Source organism: Salvelinus fontinalis, chromosome 41 (assembly GCF_029448725.1).
Source record: "Salvelinus fontinalis isolate EN_2023a chromosome 41, ASM2944872v1, whole genome shotgun sequence".
Taxonomy (NCBI): Eukaryota; Metazoa; Chordata; class Actinopteri; order Salmoniformes; family Salmonidae; genus Salvelinus; species Salvelinus fontinalis.
In genome coordinates, this window is record NC_074705.1 from 8,390,756 (window position 1) to 8,417,468 (window position 26,713).

The 26,713-nt window shown below is 44.0% G+C and overlaps 1 protein-coding gene across 1 annotated transcript in view; it reads right to left on the reverse strand.

The window, feature by feature from the left end:
- LOC129840322 (melanophilin-like) overlaps window positions 1-26,396 on the reverse strand; it is a 42,571-nt gene extending 16,175 nt beyond the window's left edge. Inside the window, exons 1-8 of the mRNA XM_055908123.1 lie at window positions 26,383-26,396; window positions 22,328-22,549; window positions 18,063-18,175; window positions 15,966-16,010; window positions 15,700-15,761; window positions 15,491-15,601; window positions 15,269-15,389; window positions 14,909-15,105 (exon numbers count right to left, since the gene is read on the reverse strand). Of these exons, the coding sequence (XP_055764098.1) occupies window positions 14,909-15,105; window positions 15,269-15,389; window positions 15,491-15,601; window positions 15,700-15,761; window positions 15,966-16,010; window positions 18,063-18,175; window positions 22,328-22,549; window positions 26,383-26,396 (885 nt within the window). The remainder of the gene's footprint in view (window positions 1-14,908; window positions 15,106-15,268; window positions 15,390-15,490; window positions 15,602-15,699; window positions 15,762-15,965; window positions 16,011-18,062; window positions 18,176-22,327; window positions 22,550-26,382) is intronic.
- Between the last annotated feature and the right edge of the window lie 317 nt (window positions 26,397-26,713).

Here is a 26,713-nt window from a genome sequence, read left to right on the forward strand (position 1 = left end):
CAAAATGACAGGAGAGGAGTGAGGTGAGACCAAGTGAGGTGAGAACAATACAAAATGACAGGAGAGGAGTGAGGTGAGACCAAGTGAGGTGAGACCAATACAAAATGACAGGAAAGGAGGGAGATGAGACCAAGTGAGGTAAGACCAATACAAAATGACAATAGAGGAGTGAGGTGAGACCAAGTGAGGTGAGACCAATACAAAATGACAGGAGAGGAGTGAGTCAGACCAATTCAAAATGACAGGAGAGGAGTGAGGTGAGACCAAGTGAGGTAAGACCAATACAAAATGACAGGAGAGGAGTGAGGTGAGACCAAGTGAGGTGAGACCAATTAAAAATGACAGGAGAGGAGTGAGGTGAGACCAAGTGAGGTGAGACCAATACAAAATGGCAGGAGAGGAGTGAGGTGAGACCAAGTGAGGTGAGACCAAGTGAGGTGAGACCAATACAAAATGACAGGAGAGGAGTGAGGTGAGACCAAGTGAGGTGAGACCAATTCAAAATGACAGGAGAGGAGTGAGGTGAGACCAATACAAAATGACAGGAGAGGAGTGAGGTGAGACCAATACAAAATGACAGGAGAGGAGTGAGGTGAGGTGAGACCAAGTGAGGTGAGACCAATACAAAATGACAGGAGAGGAGTGAGGTGAGACCAAGTGAGGTGAGTCCAAGTGAGGTGAGACCAATACAAAATGACAGGAGAGGAGTGAGGTGAGACCAAGTGAGGTGAGACCAATACAAAATGACAGGAGTGGAGTGAGGTGAGACCAATTCAAAATAACAGGAGAGGAGTAAGATGAGACCAAGTGAGGTGAGACCAATACAAAATGACAGGAGAGGAGTGAGGTGAGACCAAGTGAGGTGAGACCAATACAAAATGACAGGAAAGGAGGGAGGTGAGACCAAGTTAGGTGAGACCAATACAAAATGACAGGAAAGGAGTGAGATGAGACCAATTAAAAATGACAGGAGAGGAGTGAGGTGAGACCAAGTGAGGTGAGACCAATACAAAATGACAGGAGAGGAGTGAGTCAGACCAATTCAAAATGACAGGAGAGGAGTGAGGTGAGACCAAGTGAGGTGAGACCAATACAAAATGACAGGAGAGGAGTGAGGTGAGACCAAGTGAGGTGAGACCAATACAAAATGACAGGAAAGGAGGGAGATGAGACCAAGTGAGGTGAGACCAATACAAAATGACAAGAGAGGAGTGAGGTGAGACCAAGTGAGGTGAGACCAATACAAAATGACAGGAGAGGAGTGAGGTGAGACCAAGTGAGGCGAGACTAATTCAAAATGACAGGAGAAGAGTGAGGTGAGACCAAGTGAGGTTAGACCAATTCAAAATGACAGGAGAGGAGTGATTTGAGACCAAGTGAGGTGAGACCAATACAAAATGACAGGTGAGACCAATTCAAAATGACAGGAGAGGAGTAAGATGAGACCAAGTGAGGTGAGACCAATACAAAATGACAGGAGAGGAGTGAGGTGAGACCAAGTGAGGTGAGACCAATACAAAATGACAGGAAAGGAGGGAGGTGAGACCAAGTGAGGTGAGACCAATACAAAATGACAGGAAAGGAGTGAGGTGAGACCAAGTGAGGTGAGACCAATACAAAATGACAGGATAGGAGTGAGGTGAGACCAAGTGAGGTGAGACCAATACAAAATGACAGGAGAGGAGTGAGGTGAGACCAAGTGAGGTGAGACCAATACAAAATGACAGGAAAGGAGGGAGATGAGACCAAGTGAGGTGAGACCAATACAAAATGACAAGAGAGGAGTGAGGTGAGACCAAGTGAGGTGAGACCAATACAAAATGACAGGAGAGGAGTGAGGTGAGACCAATTCAAAATGACAGGAGAGGAGTGAGGTGAGACCAAGTGAGGTGAGACCAATACAACATGACAGGAGAGGAGTGAGGTGAGACCAAGTGAGGTGAGACCAATTAATAATGACAGGAGAGGAGTGAGGTGAGGTGAGACCAACTGAGGTGAGACCAATACAAAATGACAGGAGAGGAGTGAGGTGAGACCAAGTGAGGTGAGACCAATACAAAATGACAGGAGAGGAGTGAGGTGAGACCAAGTGAGGTGAGACCAATACAAAATGACAGGAGAGGAGTGAGGTGAGACCAAGTGAGGTGAGACCAATACAAAATGACAGGAAAGGAGGGAGATGAGACCAAGTGAGGTGAGACCAATACAAAATGACAAGAGAGGAGTGAGGTGAGACCAAGTGAGGTGAGACCAATACAAAATGACAGGAGAGGAGTGAGGTCAGACCAATTCAAAATGACAGGAGAGGAGTGAGGTGAGACCAAGTGAGGTGAGACCAATACAAAATGACAGGAAAGGAGTGAGGTGAGACCAAGTGAGGTGAGACCAATACAAAATGACAGGAGAGGAGTGAGGTGAGACCAAGTGAGGTGAGAACAATACAAAATGACAGGAGAGGAGTGAGGTGAGACCAATTCAAAATGACAGGAGAGGAGTGAGGTGAGACCAAGTGAGGTGAGACCAATTAAAAATGACAGGAGAGGAGTGAGGTGAGGTGAGACCAAGTGAGGTGAGACCAATTAAAAATGACAGGAGAGGAGTGAGGTGAGGTGAGACCAAGTGAGGTGAGACCAATACAAAATGACAGGAGAGGAGTGAGGTGAGACCAAGTGAGGTGAGACCAATACAAAATGACAGGAGAGGAGTGAGGTGAGACCAAGTGAGGTGAGACCAATACAAAATGACAGGAGAGGAGTGAGGTGAGACCAAGTGAGGTGAGACCAATACAAAATGACAGGAAAGGAGGGAGATGAGACCAAGTGAGGTGAGACCAATACAAAATGACAGGAGAGGAGTGAGGTGAGACCAAGTGAGGTGAGACCAATACAAAATGACAGGAAAGGAGGGAGATGAGACCAAGTGAGGTGAGACCAATACAAAATGACAAGAGAGGAGTGAGGTGAGACCAAGTGAGGTGAGACCAATACAAAATGACAGGAGAGGAGTGAGGTGAGACCAATTCAAAATGACAGGAGAGGAGTGAGGTGAGACCAAGTGAGGTGAGACCAATACAAAATGACAGGAGAGGAGTGAGGTGAGACCAAGTGAGGTGAGACCAATTAAAAATGACAGGAGAGGAGTGAGGTGAGGTCAGACCAACTGAGGTGAGACCAATACAAAATGACAGGAGAGGAGTGAGGTGAGACCAAGTGAGGTGAGACCAATACAAAATGACAGGAGGGGAGTGAGGTGAGACCAAGTGAGGTGAGACCAATACAAAATGACAGGAGAGGAGTGAGGTGAGACCAAGTGAGGTGAGACCAATACAAAATGACAGGAAAGGAGGGAGATGAGACCAAGTGAGGTGAGACCAATACAAAATGACAAGAGAGGAGTGAGGTGAGACCAAGTGAGGTGCAACCAATACAAAATGACAGGAGAAGAGTGAGGTCAGACTTATTCAAAATGACAGGAGAGGAGTGAGGTGAGACCAAGTGAGGTGAGACCAATACAAAATGACAGGAAAGGAGTGATGTGAGACCAAGTGAGGTGAGACCAATACAAAATGACAGGAGAGGAGTGAGGTGAGACCAAGTGAGGTGAGAACAATACAAAATGACAGGAGAGGAGTGAGGTGAGACCAAGTGAGGTGAGACCAATACAAAATGACAGGAAAGGAGGGAGATGAGACCAAGTGAGGTAAGACCAATACAAAATGACAATAGAGGAGTGAGGTGAGACCAAGTGAGGTGAGACCAATACAAAATGACAGGAGAGGAGTGAGTCAGACCAATTCAAAATGACAGGAGAGGAGTGAGGTGAGACCAAGTGAGGTGAGACCAATTAAAAATGACAGGAGAGGAGTGAGGTGAGACCAAGTGAGGTGAGACCAATTAAAAATGACAGGAGAGGAGTGAGGTGAGACCAAGTGAGGTGAGACCAATACAAAATGGCAGGAGAGGAGTGAGGTGAGACCAAGTGAGGTGAGACCAAGTGAGGTGAGACCAATACAAAATGACAGGAGAGGAGTGAGGTGAGACCAAGTGAGGTGAGACCAATTCAAAATGACAGGAGAGGAGTGAGGTGAGACCAATACAAAATGACAGGAGAGGAGTGAGGTGAGACCAATACAAAATGACAGGAGAGGAGTGAGGTGAGACCAAGTGAGGTGAGACCAATACAAAATGACAGGAGAGGAGTGAGGTGAGACCAAGTGAGGTGAGACCAATTAAAAATGACAGGAGAGGAGTGAGGTGAGACCAAGTGAGGTGAGACCAATTAAAAATGACAGGAGAGGAGTGAGGTGAGACCAAGTGAGGTGAGACCAATACAAAATGGCAGGAGAGGAGTGAGGTGAGACCAAGTGAGGTGAGACCAAGTGAGGTGAGACCAATACAAAATGACAGGAGAGGAGTGAGGTGAGACCAAGTGAGGTGAGACCAATTCAAAATGACAGGAGAGGAGTGAGGTGAGACCAATACAAAATGACAGGAGAGGAGTGAGGTGAGACCAATACAAAATGACAGGAGAGGAGTGAGGTGAGGTGAGACCAAGTGAGGTGAGACCAATACAAAATGACAGGAGAGGAGTGAGGTGAGACCAAGTGAGGTGAGTCCAAGTGAGGTGAGACCAATACAAAATGACAGGAGAGGAGTGAGGTGAGACCAAGTGAGGTGAGACCAATACAAAATGACAGGAGTGGAGTGAGGTGAGACCAATTCAAAATAACAGGAGAGGAGTAAGATGAGACCAAGTGAGGTGAGACCAATACAAAATGACAGGAGAGGAGTGAGGTGAGACCAAGTGAGGTGAGACCAATACAAAATGACAGGAAAGGAGGGAGGTGAGACCAAGTTAGGTGAGACCAATACAAAATGACAGGAAAGGAGTGAGATGAGACCAATTAAAAATGACAGGAGAGGAGTGAGGTGAGACCAAGTGAGGTGAGACCAATACAAAATGACAGGAGAGGAGTGAGTCAGACCAATTCAAAATGACAGGAGAGGAGTGAGGTGAGACCAAGTGAGGTGAGACCAATACAAAATGACAGGAGAGGAGTGAGGTGAGACCAAGTGAGGTGAGACCAATACAAAATGACAGGAAAGGAGGGAGATGAGACCAAGTGAGGTGAGACCAATACAAAATGACAAGAGAGGAGTGAGGTGAGACCAAGTGAGGTGAGACCAATACAAAATGACAGGAGAGGAGTGAGGTGAGACCAATTCAAAATGACAGGAGAGGAGTGAGGTGAGACCAAGTGAGGTGAGACCAAGTTAGGTGAGACCAATACAACATGACAGGAGAGGAGTGAGGTGAGACCAAGTGAGGTGAGACCAATACAAAATGACAGGAGAGGAGTGAGGTGAGACCAAGTGAGGCGAGACTAATTCAAAATGACAGGAGAAGAGTGAGGTGAGACCAAGTGAGGTTAGACCAATTCAAAATGACAGGAGAGGAGTGAGATGAGACCAAGTGAGGTGAGACCAATTCAAAATGACAGGAAAGGAGGGAGGTGAGACCAAGTGAGGTGAGACCAATTCAAAATGACAGGAAAGGAGGGAGGTGAGACCAAGTGAGGTGAGACCAATACAAAATGACAGGAAAGGAGTGAGGTGAGACCAATTAAAAATGACAGGAGAGGAGTGAGGTGAGACCAAGTGAGGTGAGACCAATACAAAATGACAGGAGAGGAGTGAGGTGAGACCAAGTGAGGTGAGACCAATACAAAATGACAGGAAAGGAGGGAAATGAGACCAAGTTAGGTGAGACCAATACAAAATGACAGGAGAGGAGTGAGGTGAGACCAATTAAAAATGACCGGAGAGGAGTGAGGTGAGACCAAGTGAGGTGAGACCAATACAAAATGACAGGAGAGGAGTGAGGTGAGACCAAGTGAGGTGAGTCCAAGTGAGGTGAGACCAATACAAAATGACAGGAGAGGAGTGAGGTGAGACCAAGTGAGGTGAGACCAATACAAAATGACAGGAGTGGAGTGAGGTGAGACCAAATCAAAATAACAGGAGAGGAGTAAGATGAGACCAAGTGAGGTGAGACCAATACAAAATGACAGGAGAGGAGTGAGGTGAGACCAAGTGAGGTGAGACCAATACAAAATGACAGGAAAGGAGGGAGGTGAGACCAAGTTAGGTGAGACCAATACAAAATGACAGGAAAGGAGTGAGATGAGACCAATTAAAAATGACAGGAGAGGAGTGAGGTGAGACCAAGTGAGGTGAGACCAATACAAAATGACAGGAGAGGAGTGAGTCAGACCAATTCAAAATGACAGGAGAGGAGTGAGGTGAGACCAAGTGAGGTGAGACCAATACAAAATGACAGGAGAGGAGTGAGGTGAGACCAAGTGAGGTGAGACCAATACAAAATGACAGGAAAGGAGGGAGATGAGACCAAGTGAGGTGAGACCAATACAAAATGACAAGAGAGGAGTGAGGTGAGACCAAGTGAGGTGAGACCAATACAAAATGACAGGAGAGGAGTGAGGTGAGACCAATTCAAAATGACAGGAGAGGAGTGAGGTGAGACCAAGTGAGGTGAGACCAAGTTAGGTGAGACCAATACAACATGACAGGAGAGGAGTGAGGTGAGACCAAGTGAGGTGAGACCAATACAAAATGACAGGAGAGGAGTGAGGTGAGACCAAGTGAGGCGAGACTAATTCAAAATGACAGGAGAAGAGTGAGGTGAGACCAAGTGAGGTTAGACCAATTCAAAATGACAGGAGAGGAGTGAGATGAGACCAAGTGAGGTGAGACCAATTCAAAATGACAGGAAAGGAGGGAGGTGAGACCAAGTGAGGTGAGACCAATTCAAAATGACAGGAAAGGAGGGAGGTGAGACCAAGTGAGGTGAGACCAATACAAAATGACAGGAAAGGAGTGAGGTGAGACCAATTAAAAATGACAGGAGAGGAGTGAGGTGAGACCAAGTGAGGTGAGACCAATACAAAATGACAGGAGAGGAGTGAGGTGAGACCAAGTGAGGTGAGACCAATACAAAATGACAGGAAAGGAGGGAAATGAGACCAAATGAGGTGAGACCAATATAAAAATGACAGGAGAGGAGTAAGGTGAGACCAATTAAAAATGACCGGAGAGGAGTGAGGTGAGACCAAGTGAGGTGAGACCAATACAAAATGACAGGAGAGGAGTGAGGTGAGACCAGGTGAGGTGAGACCAATAGAAAATGACAGGAGACGAGTGAGGTGAGACCAAGTGAGGTGAGACCTATACAAAATGACAGGAGAGGAGTGAGGTGAGACCAAGTGAGGCGAGACTAATTCAAAATGACAGGAGAGGAGTGAGATGAGACCAAGTGAGGTGAGACCAATAGAAAATGACAGGAGAGGAGTGAGGTAAGACCAAGTGAGGTGAGACCAATACAAAATGACAGAAGAGGAGTGAGGTGAGACCAAGTGAGGTGAGACCAATTCAAAATGACAGGAGCGGAGTGAGGTGAGACCAATACAAAATGACAGGAGAGGAGTGAGGTGAGGTGAGACCAAGTGAGGTGAGACCAATACAAAATGACAGGAGAGGAGTGAGGTGAGACCAAATGAGGTGAGTCCAAGTGAGGTGAGACCAATACAAAATGACAGGAGAGGAATGATTTGAGACCAAGTGAGGTGAGACCAATACAAAATGACAGGAGTGGAGTGAGGTGAGACCAATTCAAAATGACAGGAGAGGAGTAAGATGAGACCAAGTGAGGTGAGACCAATACAAAATGACAGGAGAGGAGTGAGGTGAGACCAAGTGAGGTGAGACCAATACAAAATGACAGGAAAGGAGGGAGGTGAGACCAAGTGAGGTGAGACCAATACAAAATGACAGGAGAGGAGTGAGGTGAGACCAATTAAAAATGACCGGAGAGGAGTGAGGTGAGACCAAGTGAGGTGAGACCAATACAAAATGACAGGAGAGGAGTGAGGTGAGACCAGGTGAGGTGAGACCAATAGAAAATGACAGGAGACGAGTGAGGTGAGACCAAGTGAGGTGAGACCTATACAAAATGACAGGAGAGGAGTGAGGTGAGACCAAGTGAGGCGAGACTAATTCAAAATGACAGGAGAGGAGTGAGATGAGACCAAGTGAGGTGAGACCAATACAAAATGACAGGAAAGGAGGGAGATGAGACCAAGTGAGGTGAGACCAATACAAAATGACAATAGAGGAGTGAGGTGAGACCAAGTGAGGTGAGACCAATACAAAATGACAGGAGAGGAGTGAGTCAGACCAATTCAAAATGACAGGAGAGGAGTGAGGTGAGACCAAGTGAGGTGAGACCAATACAAAATGACAGGAGAGGAGTGAGGTGAGACCAAGTGAGGTGAGACCAATTAAAAATGACAGGAGAGGAGTGAGGTGAGACCAAGTGAGGTGAGACCAATACAAAATGGCAGGAGAGGAGTGAGGTGAGACCAAGTGAGGTGAGACCAAGTGAGGTGAGACCAATACAAAATGACAGGAGAGGAGTGAGGTGAGACCAAGTGAGGTGAGACCAATTCAAAATGACAGGAGAGGAGTGAGGTGAGACCAATACAAAATGACAGGAGAGGAGTGAGGTGAGACCAATACAAAATGACAGGAGAGGAGTGAGGTGAGGTGAGACCAAGTGAGGTGAGACCAATACAAAATGACAGGAGAGGAGTGAGGTGAGACCAAGTGAGGTGAGTCCAAGTGAGGTGAGACCAATACAAAATGACAGGAGAGGAGTGAGGTGAGACCAAGTGAGGTGAGACCAATACAAAATGACAGGAAAGGAGGGAGGTGAGACCAAGTTAGGTGAGACCAATACAAAATGACAGGAAAGGAGTGAGATGAGACCAATTAAAAATGACAGGAGAGGAGTAAGATGAGACCAAGTGAGGTGAGACCAATACAAAATGACAGGAGAGGAGTGAGGTGAGACCAAGTGAGGTGAGACCAATACAAAATGACAGGAAAGGAGGGAGGTGAGACCAAGTGAGGTGAGACCAATACAAAATGACAGGAGAGGAGTGAGGTGAGACCAATTAAAAATGACCGGAGAGGAGTGAGGTGAGACCAAGTGAGGTGAGACCAATACAAAATGACAGGAGAGGAGTGAGGTGAGACCAGGTGAGGTGAGACCAATAGAAAATGACAGGAGACGAGTGAGGTGAGACCAAGTGAGGTGAGACCTATACAAAATGACAGGAGAGGAGTGAGGTGAGACCAAGTGAGGCGAGACTAATTCAAAATGACAGGAGAGGAGTGAGATGAGACCAAGTGAGGTGAGACCAATACAAAATGACAGGAAAGGAGGGAGATGAGACCAAGTGAGGTGAGACCAATACAAAATGACAATAGAGGAGTGAGGTGAGACCAAGTGAGGTGAGACCAATACAAAATGACAGGAGAGGAGTGAGTCAGACCAATTCAAAATGACAGGAGAGGAGTGAGGTGAGACCAAGTGAGGTGAGACCAATACAAAATGACAGGAGAGGAGTGAGGTGAGACCAAGTGAGGTGAGACCAATTAAAAATGACAGGAGAGGAGTGAGGTGAGACCAAGTGAGGTGAGACCAATACAAAATGGCAGGAGAGGAGTGAGGTGAGACCAAGTGAGGTGAGACCAAGTGAGGTGAGACCAATACAAAATGACAGGAGAGGAGTGAGGTGAGACCAAGTGAGGTGAGACCAATTCAAAATGACAGGAGAGGAGTGAGGTGAGACCAATACAAAATGACAGGAGAGGAGTGAGGTGAGACCAATACAAAATGACAGGAGAGGAGTGAGGTGAGGTGAGACCAAGTGAGGTGAGACCAATACAAAATGACAGGAGAGGAGTGAGGTGAGACCAAGTGAGGTGAGTCCAAGTGAGGTGAGACCAATACAAAATGACAGGAGAGGAGTGAGGTGAGACCAAGTGAGGTGAGACCAATACAAAATGACAGGAAAGGAGGGAGGTGAGACCAAGTTAGGTGAGACCAATACAAAATGACAGGAAAGGAGTGAGATGAGACCAATTAAAAATGACAGGAGAGGAGTGAGGTGAGACCAAGTGAGGTGAGACCAATACAAAATGACAGGAGAGGAGTGAGGTGAGACCAAGTGAGGTGAGACCAATACAAAATGACAGGAAAGGAGGGAGATGAGACCAAGTGAGGTGAGACCAATACAAAATGATAAGAGAGGAGTGAGGTGAGACCAAGTGAGGTGAGACCAATACAAAATGACAGGAGAGGAGTGAGGTGAGACCAATTCAAAATGACAGGAGAGGAGTGAGGTGAGACCAAGTGAGGTGAGACCAAGTTAGGTGAGACCAATACAACATGACAGGAGAGGAGTGAGGTGAGACCAAGTGAGGTGAGACCAATACAAAATGACAGGAGAGGAGTGAGGTGAGACCAAGTGAGGCGAGACTAATTCAAAATGACAGGAGAAGAGTGAGGTGAGACCAAGTGAGGTTAGACCAATTCAAAATGACAGGAGAGGAGTGAGATGAGACCAAGTGAGGTGAGACCAATTCAAAATGACAGGAAAGGAGGGAGGTGAGACCAAGTGAGGTGAGACCAATTCAAAATGACAGGAAAGGAGTGAGGTGAGACCAAGTGAGGTGAGACCAATACAAAATGACAGGAAAGGAGTGAGGTGAGACCAATTAAAAATGACAGGAGAGGAGTGAGGTGAGACCAAGTGAGGTGAGACCAATACAAAATGACAGGAGAGGAGTGAGGTGAGACCAAGTGAGGTGAGACCAATACAAAATGACAGGAAAGGAGGGAAATGAGACCAGGTGAGGTGAGACCAATACAAAATGACAGGAGAGGAGTGAGGTGAGACCAATTAAAAATGACCGGAGAGGAGTGAGGTGAGACCAAGTGAGGTGAGACCAATACAAAATGACAGGAGAGGAGTGAGGTGAGACCAGGTGAGGTGAGACCAATAGAAAATGACAGGAGACGAGTGAGGTGAGACCAAGTGAGGCGAGACTAATTCAAAATGACAGGAGAGGAGTGAGGTGAGACCAAGTGAGGCGAGACTAATTCAAAATGACAGGAGAGGAGTGAGATGAGACCAAGTGAGGTGAGACCAATAGAAAATGACAGGAGAGGAGTGAGGTAAGACCAAGTGAGGTGAGACCAATACAAAATGACAGAAGAGGAGTGAGGTGAGACCAAGTGAGGTGAGACCAATTCAAAATGACAGGAGCGGAGTGAGGTGAGACCAATACAAAATGACAGGAGAGGAGTGAGGTGAGACCAATACAAAATGACAGGAGAGGAGTGAGGTGAGGTGAGACCAAGTGAGGTGAGACCAATACAAAATGACAGGAGAGGAGTGAGGTGAGACCAAATGAGGTGAGTCCAAGTGAGGTGAGACCAATACAAAATGACAGGAGAGGAATGATTTGAGACCAAGTGAGGTGAGACCAATACAAAATGACAGGAGTGGAGTGAGGTGAGACCAATTCAAAATGACAGGAGAGGAGTAAGATGAGACCAAGTGAGGTGAGACCAATACAAAATGACAGGAAAGGAGGGAGGTGAGACCAAGTGAGGTGAGACCAATACAAAATGACAGGAGAGGAGTGAGGTGAGACCAATTAAAAATGACCGGAGAGGAGTGAGGTGAGACCAAGTGAGGTGAGACCAATACAAAATGACAGGAGAGGAGTGAGGTGAGACCAGGTGAGGTGAGACCAATAGAAAATGACAGGAGACGAGTGAGGTGAGACCAAGTGAGGTGAGACCTATACAAAATGACAGGAGAGGAGTGAGGTGAGACCAAGTGAGGCGAGACTAATTCAAAATGACAGGAGAGGAGTGAGGTGAGACCAATTAAAAATGACCGGAGAGGAGTGAGGTGAGACCAAGTGAGGTGAGACCAATACAAAATGACAGGAGAGGAGTGAGGTGAGACCAGGTGAGGTGAGACCAATAGAAAATGACAGGAGACGAGTGAGGTGAGACCAAGTGAGGTGAGACCTATACAAAATGACAGGAGAGGAGTGAGGTGAGACCAAGTGAGGCGAGACTAATTCAAAATGACAGGAGAGGAGTGAGATGAGACCAAGTGAGGTGAGACCAATACAAAATGACAGGAGAGGAGTGAGGTAAGACCAAGTGAGGTGAGACCAATACAAAATGACAGAAGAGGAGTGAGGTGAGACCAAGTGAGGTGAGACCAATTCAAAATGACAGGAGCGGAGTGAGGTGAGACCAATACAAAATGACAGGAGAGGAGTGAGGTGAGACCAATACAAAATGACAGGAGAGGAGTGAGGTGAGGTGAGACCAAGTGAGGTGAGACCAATACAAAATGACAGGAGAGGAGTGAGGTGAGACCAAATGAGGTGAGACCAATACAAAATGACAGGAGTGGAGTGAGGTGAGACCAATTCAAAATGACAGGAGAGGAGTAAGATGAGACCAAGTGAGGTGAGACCAATACAAAATGACAGGAGAGGAGTGAGGTGAGACCAAGTGAGGTGAGACCAATACAAAATGACAGGAAAGGAGGGAGGTGAGACCAAGTGAGGTGAGACCAATACAAAATGACAGGAAAGGAGTGCAGTGAGACCAAGTGAGGTGAGACCAATACAAAATGACAGGATAGGAGTGAGGTGAGACCAAGTGAGGTGAGACCAATACAAAATGACAGGAGAGGAGTGAGGTCAGACCAATTCAAAATGACAGGAGAGGAGTGAGGTGAGACCAAGTGAGGTGAGACCAATACAAAATGACAGGAGAGGAGTGAGGTGAGACCAAGTGAGGTGAGACCAATACAAAATGACAGGAGAGGAGTGAGGTGAGACCAAGTGAGGTGAGACCAATACAAAATGACAGGAGAGGAGTGAGGTGAGACCAAGTGAGGTGAGACCAATACAAAATGACAGGAAAGGAGGGAGATGAGACCAAGTGAGGTGAGACCAATACAAAATGACAAGAGAGGAGTGAGGTGAGACCAAGTGAGGTGAGACCAATACAAAATGACAGGAGAGGAGTGAGGTGAGACCAAGTGAGGTGAGACCAATACAAAATGACAGGAGAGGAGTGAGGTGAGACCAGGTGAGGTGAGACCAATACAAAATGACAGGAAAGGAGGGAGATGAGATAAAGTGAGGTGAGACCAATACAAAATGACAAGAGAGGAGTGAGATGAGACCAAGTGAGGTGAGACCAATACAAAATGACAGGAGAGGAGTGAGGTGAGACCAATTCAAAATGACAGGAGAGGAGTGAGGTGAGACCAAGTGAGGTGAGACCAATACAAAATGACAGGAGAGGAGTGAGGTGAGACCAAGTGAGGTGAGACCAATTAAAAATGACAGGAGAGGAGTGAGGTGAGGTGAGACCAAGTGAGGTGAGACCAATACAAAATGACAGGAGAGGAGTGAGGTGAGACCAAGTGAGGTGAGACCAATACAAAATGACAGGAGAGGAGTGAGGTGAGACCAAGTGAGGTGAGACCAATACAAAATGACAGGAAAGGAGGGAGATGAGACCAAGTGAGGTGAGACCAATACAAAATGACAGGAGAGGAGTGAGGTCAGACCCATTCAAAATGACAGGAGAGGAGTGAGGTGAGACCAATACAAAATGACAGGAGAGGAGTGAGGTGAGACCAATACAAAATGACAGGAGAGGAGTGAGGTGAGGTGAGACCAAGTGAGGTGAGACCAATACAAAATGACGGGAGAGGAGTGAGGTGAGACCAAGTGAGGTGAGACCAATACAAAATGACAAGAGAGGAGTGAGGTGAGACCAAGTGAGGTGAGACCAATACAAAATGACAGGAGTGGAGTGAGGTGAGACCAATTCAAAATGACAGGAGAGGAGTGAGGTGAGACCAAGTGAGGTGAGACCAAGTGAGGTGAGTCCAAGTGAGGTGAGACCAATACAAAATGACAGGAGAGGAGTGAGTTGAGACCAAGTGAGGTGAGACCAATACAAAATGACAGGAGTGGAGTGAGGTGAGACCAATTCAAAATGACAGGAGAGGAGTGAGGTGAGACCAAGTGAGGTGAGACCAATACAAAATGACAGGAGAGGAGTGAGGTGAGACCAAGTGAGGTGAGACCAATACAAAATGACAGGAGAGGAGTGAGGTGAGACCAAGTGAGGTGAGACCAATACAAAATGACAGGAGAGGAGTGAGGTGAGACCAAGTGAGGTGAGACCAATACAAAATGACAGGAAAGGAGGGAGATGAGACCAAGTGAGGTGAGACCAATACAAAATGACAAGAGAGGAGTGAGGTGAGACCAAGTGAGGTGAGACCAATACAAAATGACAGGAGAGGAGTGAGGTGAGACCAATTCAAAATGACAGGAGAGGAGTGAGGTGAGACCAAGTGAGGTGAGACCAAGTTAGGTGAGACCAATACAACATGACAGGAGAGGAGTGAGGTGAGACCAATACAAAATGACAGGAGAGGAGTGAGGTGAGACCAAGTGAGGCGAGACTAATTCAAAATGACAGGAGAGGAGTGAGATGAGACCAAGTGAGGTGAGACCAATTCAAAATGACAGGAAAGGAGGGAGGTGAGACCAAGTGAGGTGAGACCAATTCAAAATGACAGGAAAGGAGGGAGGTGAGACCAAGTGAGGTGAGACCAATTCAAAATGACAGGAAAGGAGGGAGGTGAGACCAAGTGAGGTGAGACCAATTCAAAATGACAGGAAAGGAGGGAGGTGAGACCAAGTGAGGTGAGACCAATTCAAAATGACAGGAAAGGAGGGAGGTGAGACCAAGTGAGGTGAGACCAATACAAAATGACAGGAAAGGAGGGAGGTGAGACCAATACAATACATCTGTCTCATGTCAGGGTAGTTTAATAGTGTAGAGAGACATCATCTGTCTCATCTCTGTTTCAGCTCTATTTCACTCTCTCTTTCTTACAAACACACAGAAACACACACCCTACCGGTGGCTGTGTTGGAACCTGCAGGTTCTCGTGAGAGCCAACTCGGCTGTAGGAAGGGCGTCGGCGATAGGGGGTCTGGTACATGGTGTTGCGCCCTCCCTCCTCCTCTTCTGACGTGTCCACATAGTGCTGGCGGTTCATTGAGGAGCTGATCTTGGACAGGGAGCGGGCACGCACCATCCCATACTGCCCATCATCTGAGGACCATCGCTTTAGCTCAGGTTATATTAGAAAATGTCCGTTTGGCGTGAGATTACTGTTGTTGTAGTATTGTAATGCCATTACATTGCAAACTAACCAGCTCTGATTGAATGTCTGTGTGTGGGAGTGTGTGTGGGAGTGTGTGTGCTTGTTGCTTACCAGGGCGCATGTTGTACCTATCCAGGCTCTTCCTACGGTTCATGCGATGTTGTTGCTGCTGCATGGAGTCCATGTACTCCGTGTCACCCCGGTGACCACCGCTTCGCTCCTCCTGGATCTGCTGTACAGAGGTGACATAACCGTCACAATCTCAAATAACCCCCTATTCCCACAATGCACTACTTTTGGCTAGTAGAAACCAGGAGAGTTTTGTCCGTCTACCTGGTAGGATTGTCGACGAGAGTGAGTGCGAGAGTGGGGTGGAAAATACTCTTCTATATCCACATCCAAGTCCATGGGATGAACAGAGAGCAGGCGCTTGTTCTTTCGCATCTGACAAAACAACAGGATGGAGACATAAAGAGAAGTAGTGAGTCTGGGATATGATATCCAGGTTCTCGAGAACGACATTGAGAGGAGAAACTGTTTACCGTTTTGTATCGCTGAGCTTCTGCTTCTGCATAGTCCTCATCATGACCATTGTACCTATCATCTACAGAGGGAGAGAGGGAGAAGAAGGGGTGACTTTTTTTTCTTCTCAAATTGGGTAACCCCGTGTTACGTTTGCATATCATAGTGCTTATGCTGGTGTTGTCAACTCCGTTATGATATGCAAAAGTACCACGGGGCTAAGCAGTTTTCAGGTATGTTGAAATATTTATATATTTTTCCCATTGCCTTCATCTATTCTACTTACTGCGGATATCAGGCATGCTTTGTGTGTCACTGTCACGACGAGCGCCTGTGAAGACAGAGAGAAGTGATATTCTGTTACTAATAATTATATAGACAGTACCAGTCACCTACTCATTCCATGATTTTTCTTTATTTTACTATTTTCTACATTGTAGAATAATAGTGAAGACATCACAACTATTAAATAACACATATGGAATCATGTAGTAACCACAAATCAAAATATATTCTATTTTTTGAGATTCTTCAAAGTAGCCACCCTTTGCCTTGATGACAACTTTACACATGCTTGGCATTCTCTCAACCAGCTTCATTCATGAGGTAGTCACCTGGAATACATTTCGATTAACAGATGTTCCTTGTTAAAAGTTAATTTGTGGAATTCCTTTCCTTCCTAATGCGTTTGAGCCAATCAGTTGTGTTGTGACAAGGTAGGGGTGGTATACAGAAGATAGCCCTATTTGGTAAAAGACCAAGTCCATATTATGGAAACACAGCTCAAATAAGCAAAGAGAAATGACAGGACATCATTACTTTAGGACATGAAGGTCAGTCAATCCGGAAAATTTCAAGAACTTTGAAAGTTTCTTCAAGTGCAGTCGCAAAAACCATTAAGCACTATGATGAAACTGGCTCTCATGAGGACCGCCACAGGAAAGGAAGACCCAGAGTTACCTTTGCTGCAGAGTTCATAAGAGTTGCAAAGTTCATCAGAGTTACCAGCCTCAGAAATTTCAACCCAAATAAATGCTTCACAGATTTCAAGTAACAGACACATCTCAACATCCACTGTACAGAGGAGACTGTGTGAATCAGGCCATCATGGTCAAATTGCTGCAAAGAAACCACTACTAAACGATAAGAAGAAGAGACTTGCTTGGGCCAAGAAACACGAGCAATGAACATTAGACCGGTGGAATTTTGTCCTTTGGTCTGATGAGTCCAAATTCTAGATTTTTGGTTCCAATCTTAGTGTCTTTGTGAGACGCAGAGTAGGTGTATGGATGATCTCCGCATGTGTAGTTTCCACCGTGAAGAATGGAGGAGGTGTGATGGCGTGGGGGTGCTTTGCTGATGACACTGACAGGGATTTATTTAGAATTCAAGGCACACCTAACCAGCATGGCTACCACAGCATTCTGCAGCAATACGCCATCCCATCTGGTTTGCCCTTAGTGGGACTATTATTTGTTTTTAAACAGGACAATGACCCAAAACACACCTCCAGGCTGTGTAAGGGCGGAGAGAGTGATGGAGTGCTGCATGAGATGACCAGGTCTCCACAATCACCTGACCTCAACCGAATTGAAATGGTTTGGGATGAGTTGGACCTCAGAGTGAAGGAAAAGCAGCCAACAAGTGCTCAGCATATGTGGGAACTCCTTCAAGACTGTTGGAAAAGCATTCCAGGTGAAGCTGGTTGAGAGAATGCCAAGAATGTGCAAAGCTGTCATCAAGGCAGGAATCTAAAATATATTTTGATTTGTTTAACACTTTTGGTTACTACATGATTCCAGATTATTTCAAAGTTTTGATGTCTTCACTATTCTACAATGTAGAAAATAGTAAAAAATAAAGAAAAACCCTTGAATGAGTAGGTGTGTCCAAACTTTTGAGGTGTGGGTCAAGAGAACTGTTAGAATAACGAACAGACAACAGCCACTCAGTTCTAGAACACTGTTCCCAGTTCTAGAACGCTACATGTGAGCATTAGTGGAGGCTGGTGGCAGGAGCTATAGGAGGACAGGCTCATTGTAATGGCTGGAATGGAATCAATGGAACGGAGTCAAACAGGTGGTTTCTATATGTTTGATGTGTTTGATACCATTCCGTTTACAATGAGCCCGTCCTCCTATAGCTCCTCCCACCAGCTGCCAGTGGTGACCATTTGTCATCATAGCATGGGCATGTCACCCCGATGTCAAGTACAGGCCCTACCATGTGACTCTTCATTACAGCCAGCCATGTGTCACACTACTGATCATTTGGTGACCAAAATGTGACACTTGGACACGTCTCAACAACAACCACAACTGTAACATGGGCTTACATTTAGAAGTATGCACAATGAATCAATAATCAAACAAAAAGAACCCACCCTCTCCGTTGAGTCGCTTGTAAAGAGACTTCATCACCTTGGCACTGCCGAAGCGCTTGAAACGGGTACGCACGTTGTCATGGTACCATCCCACCGTTCCGATTTTCAGGACCCTGCAAGGTACACACAAGTCACTTCAGTCTCAATATGAACCCCATAGAGCTAGGAGAGTCACTCCAGTCTCAATATGAACCCCACATAGCTAGGAGAATCACTCCAGTCTCAATATGAACCCCATAGAGCTAGGAGAGTCACTCCAGTCTCAATATGAACCCCATGGAGCCAGGAGAGTCACTCCAGTCTCAATATGAAACCCCACAGAGCTAGGAGAGTCACTTCAGTCTCAATATGAACCCCATAGAGGTAGGAGAGTCACTCCAGTCTCAATATGAACCCCATAGAGCTAGGAGAGTCACTCCAGTCTCAATATGAACCCCATAGAGCTAGGAGAGTCACTTCAGTCTCAATATGAACCCCATAGAGGTAGGAGAGTCACTCCAGTCTCAATATGAACTCCATAGAGCTAGGAGAGTCACTCCAGTCTCAATATGAACCCCATAGAGCTGGGAGAGTCACTCCAGTCTCAATATGAACCCCATAGAGCTAGGAGAGTCACTTCAGTCTCAATATGAACCCCATAGAGCTAGGAGAGTCACTCCAGTCTCAATATGAACCCCACAGAGCTAGGAGAGTCACTCCAGTCTCAATATGAACCCCATAGAGGTAGGAGAGTCACTCCAGTCTCAATATGAACTCCATAGAGCTAGGAGAGTCACTCCAGTCTCAATATGAACCCCATAGAGCTAGGAGAGTCACTCCAGTCTCAATATGAACCCCATAGAGCTGGGAGAGTCACTCCAGTCTCAATATGAACCCCATAGAGATAGAATAGTTTCCTGACCATGTCACCTGAACAGGACTCTTGACCCTCTTCTCTAACTATAAATTATTACTAGCCTTCTAAGAGTTGGCCCTCTTCTCTAACTATATATTATTACTATCCTTCTAAGAGTTGGCCCTCTTCTCTAACTATATATTATTACTATCCTTCTAAGAGTTGGCCCTCTTCTCTAACTATATATTATTACTATCCTTCTAAGAGTTAGCCCTCTTCTCTAACTATATATTATTACTATCCTTCTAAGAGTTGGCCCTCTTCTCTAACTATATATTATTACCATCCTTCTAAGAGTTGGCCCTCTTCTCTTACTATATATTATTACTATCCTTCTAAGAGTTGGCCCTCTTCTCTTACTATATATTGTTACTATCCTTCTAAGAGTTGGCCCTCTTCTCTAACTATATATTATTACTATCCTTCTAAGAGTTGGCCCTACTATAACTATATATTATTACTATCCTTCTAAGAGTTGGCCCTACTATAACTATATATTATTACTATCCTTCTAAGAGTTGGCCCTCTTCTCTAACTATATATTATTACTATCCTTCTAAGAGTTGGCCCTCTTCTCTAACTATATATTATTACTATCATTCTAAGAGTTGGCCCTACTATAACTATATATTATTACTATCCTTCTAAGGGTTGGCCCTACTATAACTATATATTATTACTATCCTTCTAAGAGTTGGCCCTACTATAACTATATATTATTACTATCCTTCTAAGAGTTGGCCCTCTTCTCTAACTATATATTATTACTATCCTTCTAAGAGTTGGCCCCACTATAACTATATATTACTACCCTCCTTCTAAGAGTTGGCCCTCTTCTCTAACTATATATTATTACTATCCTTCTAAGAGTTGACCCTCTTCTCTAACTATATATTATTTCTATCCTTCTAAGAGTTGGCCCTCTTCTCTAACTATATATTATTACTATCCTTCTAAGAGTTGGCCCTACTATAACTATATATTATTACTATCCTTCTAAGAGTTGGCCTTCTTCTCTAACTATATATTATTACTATCCTTCTAAGAGTTGGCCCTACTATAACTATATATTATTACTATCCTTCTAAGAGTTGGCCCTACTATAACTATATATTGTTACTATCCTTCTAAGAGTTGGCCCTCTTCTCTAACTATATATTATGTGGAAGGACCACCAGAGGGCAGGCTGGGCTGACGGATAGTAGCCCAACAAGGCATGGGAGACAAGGTAACCAGAGGCAATTAAGCACAGCTGATGGTACTAATGAGACATTCTCCTTCCCCTATAATAGAGAGTATGGAACCAGCAGGAAGTGGAAAAATACTATCTCTTATCTTTACAATCGTTCTCACCTCCTGCGATTACGGGCGGTGCTCGTGAGTTTGGGGCAGGGTTGACCTTATCCAAATAAATTTTGCCTGGGCCTGCCTGAAGCGGAATACCTGGGGTACACCGTGGGGAATTGGAAAATACGCCCACAGGCAGAGAAGACCAGGGCAATTCGGGACTGGCCTCGACCCCGGACCAAGCAGGACGTTCGGGCCTTCTTAAGGATAACGGGATATTATCGCCGTTTTATCCCGGGATATGCAACCATTGCCAATCCCCTCACAAACCTCATCAATAAAAACTTGCCAAACCAGGTAGAGTGGAAAGACGAGACGGAAGAGGCCTTTCAATTGCTAAAAGATGGCCTGTGTTCGGATCCCGTCCTACAGGCTCCGGACTTCTCACAAGAGTTCATTGTGCAGGTCGACGCCTCGGATACGGGGCTCGGGGCCGTACTAGCTCAGGGTAAAGGCGAAGCAGAGAAGCCGATTCTCTTCATAAGTAGGAAGCTCAGCGATCGGGAACAGAGATATGCTACCTTAGAGAAAGAAGCCTTAGCCATTAAGTGGGTCCTCGATTTTCTCCGGTACTACCTACTGGGTCGGAGGTTTGCATTAGTTACGGACCATGCACCCCTCACGTGGATGGCTGGTAAGAGAAACAATAACAACAGAATAGCCAGATGGTTTCTGGCTTTACAACCGTTCTCTTTCCATGTCATCCACGCGGCCGGATCGAGGAACGGGAATGCAGACGCGCTGTCCCGACGAGACCAAGACGGTGCGTCTGGCGCCCGACCCTCCGGTTCGGTCCTGAGGGGGAAGGTATGTGGAAGGACCACCAGAGGGCAGGCTGGGCTGACGGATAGTAGCTCAACAAGGCATGGGAGACAAGGTAACCAGAGGCAATCAAGCATAGCTGACGGTACTAATGAGATATTCTCCTTCCCCTATAAGAGAGAGTGTGGAACCAGCAGGGAGTGGAAAATACTATCTCTGGAAGATGGCCACCGAGACAGAGGAGCTATCCATGAAGAACCACTAAGACGGTGACAAGCCCGTGACTTTTGTTGTAGTTTAAAGATAATCGTATTGTGTTCCTGTTTGATCTGGAGAAGAAGATGTATGTTTTTTTCCTTGGGAGAATTTTATTGATCATGTTGGAGTGTTTGTGTTGACCGAATGCCCTCAATAGAGAACTGTGTTCAATCAAGAAAACCTACTCCTGGCTCGTTTGTTCCACCTTCCCGCTTTAGAGTGACGCCCAATTACTTGGTCCTCTCACAATTATTACTAGCCTTCTAAGAGTTGGCCCTACTATAACTCTATATTACTACTGTCCTTCTAAGAGTTGGCTCTCTTCTCTAACTATATATTATTACGATCCTTCTAAGAGTTGGCCCTCTTCTCTAACTATATATTATTACTATCCTTCTAAGAGTTGGCCCTCTTCTCTAACTATATATTATTACTATCCTTCTAAGAGTTGGCTCTACTATAACTATATATTATTACTATCCTTCTAAGAGTTGGCCCTCTTCTCTAACTATATATTATTACTATCCTTCTAAGAGTTGGCCCTCTTCTCTAACTATATATTATTACTATCCTTCTAAGAGTTGGCCCTACTATAACTATATATTATTACTATCCTTCTAAGAGTTGGCCCTACTATAACTATATATTATTACTATCCTTCTAAGAGTTGGCCCTCTTCTCTAACTATATATTATTACTATCCTTCTAAGAGTTGGCCCTCTTCTCTAACTATATATTATTACTATCCTTCTAAGAGTTGGCCCTACTATAACTATATATTATTACCATCCTTCTAAGAGTTGGCCCTCTTCTCTAACTATATATTATTACTATCCTTCTAAGAGTTGGCCCTCTTCTCTGACTGCCTGAAGCTTCATAATGATACAGACGATCTGGGTTCAAGACCTGGTCAGTTTTCCAAACCCATCTGTTATTACTATGTGTTCAGGAGATTCCTTTAATGCTGTGTGTTCAGGAGACCTTGACACCCACGGGCCCCCACCTTGTCATACGACAGGGGTCGCACACCCAGCCGTGATCCTTCTTGTTGTAGCGGCTGCATGCCTTGCAGGTGTACATCTTACAGTCTATGCACTGACGCTTACTGTTGACCAGGAACTTGAAGGGCTGCAGACAGCGGATACAGTGAGAGTCTACCAGGGTGGTCTGAGTACCCAGCAGCTCAATCTTAGTGTCCTCCTTCTCTATCTTAGTCTTTAGGTCCCTAGAGGAGAGGAGACGAAAGGAGGGGAGGGGAGGGAAAGAAGAGGAGGAGAAGGAGAAAGAGAGCGGAGGGGAGGAGGAGAAGAGCGAAGAAGAGGGGAGAGGAGGAGAAGAGAAGAGGGGAGGGGAGGCCATAGAGAAGTGTGAAATCATACGGTAGATTAGTATAAAGCATGAAATAATTACAGTAGATTAGTATATATCAAATCAAATGTTATTAGTCACATGCGGCGAATACAACAGGTGTAGACCTTATAGTGAAATGCTTACTTCCGAGCCCCTAACCAACAATGCAGTTTAAAAAAAAGATGGATAAAAATTTGTAGATTACTATATAGCATTAAATCATTATACAGTAGATTAGTATATAACATTAAATCAGTACACAGTAGATTAGTATGTAACATGAAATCATTATACAGTGTATTAGTGTATAGCATTAAATCAGTATACAGTAGATTAGTATATAACATTAAATCAGTATACAGTAGATAGCATTAGATAGCATATATAGCATTAAATCATTATACAGTAGATTAGTTTATAACATTAAATCATTATGCAGTTGATTAGTATATAACATTAAATCATTATACAGTGTATTAGTGTATAACATTAAATCAGTATACAGTAGATAGCATTAGATAGCATATATAGCATTAAATCATTATACAGTAGATTAGTTTATAACATTAAATCATTATGCAGTTGATTAGTATATAACATTAAATCATTATACAGTAGATTAGTGTATAACATTAAATCAGTATACAGTCGATTAGTATATAACATTAAATCATTATACAGTAGATTAGTGTATAACATTAAATCAGTATACAGTAGATTAGTATAGAACATTAAATCAGTATACAGTAGATAGCATATACAGCATTAAATCATTATACAGTAGATTAGTAAATAACATTAAATCATTATACAGTCGATTAGTATATAACATTAAATCAGTATACAGTCGATTAGTATATAGCATTAAATCATTATACAGTAGATAGCATTAGATAGCATATATAACATTAAATCAGTATACAGTAGATTAGTATATAACATTAAATCAGTATACAGTAGATTAGTGTATATGATTAAATCAGTATACAGTAGATTAGTATATAACATTAAATCAGTATACAGTAGATTAGTATATAACATTAAATCATTATACAGTAGATTAGTGTATAACATGAAATCATTATACAGTAGATTAGTATATAGCATTAAATGATTATACAGTAGATTAGTATATAACATTAAATCAGTATACAGTAGATAGCATATATAGCATTAAATGATTATACAGTAGATTAGTGTATAACATGAAATCATTATACAGTAGATTAGTATATAACATTAAATCATTATACAGTAGATTAGTGTATAGCATTAAATCAGTATACAGTAGATAGCATTAGATAGCATATATAACATTAAATCAGTATACAGTAGATTAGTATAGAACATTAAATCAGTATACAGTAGATTAGTATATAACATTAGATCAGTATACAGTAGATTAGTATATAACATTAAATCAGTATACAGTAGATTAGTATATACCATTAAGAAGATAACATTAAGTCCCTGTTAACTCCATGGATTATAATAAATCAGTTAAAGACTGGCTCTGTGGAATCATGCGTGCAGAATCACACGTATAATGTACCATTCTGTTCTGTTTTGGTCAGTTTTAGCAGGGACTACATTACATCATTTATCAAGAACATTTTACACAATGTCCTTGTGACAGTTTGTGAATAAAATAAAGTGATGTCTGACAGGAAGTCTATTTTCCTTTAAGAGTATGACAAGATGAGGAAGACAGACAGAGGAGGCTTTGTGTCCCAGAGAGAATAGGCCTCCTGGCGACTTGTTTTCCCTGGGACACAGTACAGGCAGAACGGGCCTTGTGACTTAGCCATGATCTCTGTGATGAGCTGACTCACAACAGCAGGCCTGTTTCACACTTACATTCCTGAAGCCTGAATACACACACACACACACACACACACACACACACACACACACACACACACACACACACACACACACACACACACACACACACTGTGGAAAACATATGGCTAATATATAGATCGCTGAGGAACTCAGTGTGATCGACTCGTATGGAATCTATAGTGTTGGCATTCAGATAAAAGACAGACAATAAGTATCTATTGTTGTAGAGTCCTAAATGCTGCCAGCGTAAGACTTCATGATTATATATGTCACATACAGACAAGGAGTTTGTTATGTCAGATATGCTATTGAAAAACGCATCCAAGCCTTCCACCCTTCAACATTGATTCAATTTAATATTTTCTCAATAAAACTAGTGAGAATATGGTCCCTGTAAAGTAACCAAAACTAGTGAGAATATGGTCCCTGTAAAGTAACCAAAACTAGTGAGAATATGGTCCCTGTAAAGTAACCAAAACTAGTGAGAATATGGTCCCTGTAAAGTAACCAAAACTAGTGAGAATATGGTCCCTGTAAAGTAACCAAAACTAGTGAGAATATGGTCCCTGTAAAGTAACCAAAACTAGTGAGAATATGGTCCCTGTAAAGTAACCAAAACTAGTGAGAATATGGTCCCTGTAAAGTAACCAAAACTAGTGAGAATATGGTCCCTGTAAAGTAACCAAAACTAGTGAGAATATGGTCCCTGTAAAGTAACCAAAACTAGTGAGAATATGGTCCCTGTAAAGTAACCAAAACTAGTGAGAATATGGTCCCTGTAAAGTAACCAAAACTAGTGAGAATATGGTCCCTGTAAAGTAACCAAAACTAGTGAGAATATGGTCCCTGTAAAGTAACCAAAACTAGTGAGAATATGGTCCCTGTAAAGTAACCAAAACTAGTGAGAATATGGTCCCTGTAAAGTAACCAAAACTAGTGAGAATCCCGAAGGTCTATCACCCATGTACCCAAGCCAACACAACATAAGGATACATTGACACCCCTGGTAAATGTCCACTTACTCCACAGGGTGGACCAGATTAGCCTGGTTGACTAGACTGACCACTCATCTTAACATTGTTTTACTGTGAGTGCAGCCAGCGGTCAGTCTAGTCAACCAGAATATATCACCAGATTGATTTAAAAAGCAGCATATGAATAGATTTTCGAATTCATGTTTATACATTTTCTTGTACTTACTTTTCTAAAGAAAAATACATTGCATGTCAATTAAATCACGTATGCTACAATAACAATCATCTTTGATTTAGCATATTAATATGATGAATTACCTTTACGCCCAGCGCAGAGCAGACAGCTGTGAGGTCAGTTGTTAATTCCCTGGAGTTGAGGCAACACATTTGCGAATGGCCTGAAGAAGTCGGTTGTTCATCACATGCTCTGAGTCTCACACAAAAGAGAGGATGAGCGAGCGTTTCACCCCTCCTCCAACTCCAAGGAGTTTTAACAACTAAGTAACAGGTCAAAACAGGCCTGTATTTTCGCCAAGTTTTAATTCAGTCATAGAATACTGATGTAAGAGCCTCGGATGGCAGTAGCCCCCAAAAGATACCAAAATAACATCATATCAGTAAGTATGTTTTCCCCAACAGGTTAAATACGAGTACAGCTATTTGAAAAAAAATCTTTTCCTGAAAAATGAATAACGACACTGAAGAGTTCGTCTCGAGCCTAACAACACCCGTGCCAATATATCCTCCAAACACTTCTCGAGCTTTATCACTTAATTAAATGTCTGCATTATTCTACCTGTTTCAATAGAGACCACTGACACCTTGTGTTGCTATCATACTCACTAAACTTCTCGGCATGAGTTTCACTCACTCATAATCCTATTTGTACCTCTCACTGCACATTGGTGACTGCACTCTCACTGCACTCTTGGTGTGAAAAGCTATTCTGAACAGTGATAAGTTACAACCATTAAATAGAGCATCAACAACATGAAGGCCTCTATTGTTGACAGTGTGCTGGAGAAAGGTGCCCTTAGCAGCAGAAAGATAGCACTGGCTGTCCACACAGAGGGAAGAGGGCACATTACCCAGTCAGGAAGACTTCATTTCTGGAAACTTGCTTCCTTTCCCCTGTATTTGATGGCAACTTATTGTGGTGGTCAAAGGACAGGATACAGATGTAAGATCTTAATCTGATCACCCTGTTGCAAGAGAACTTT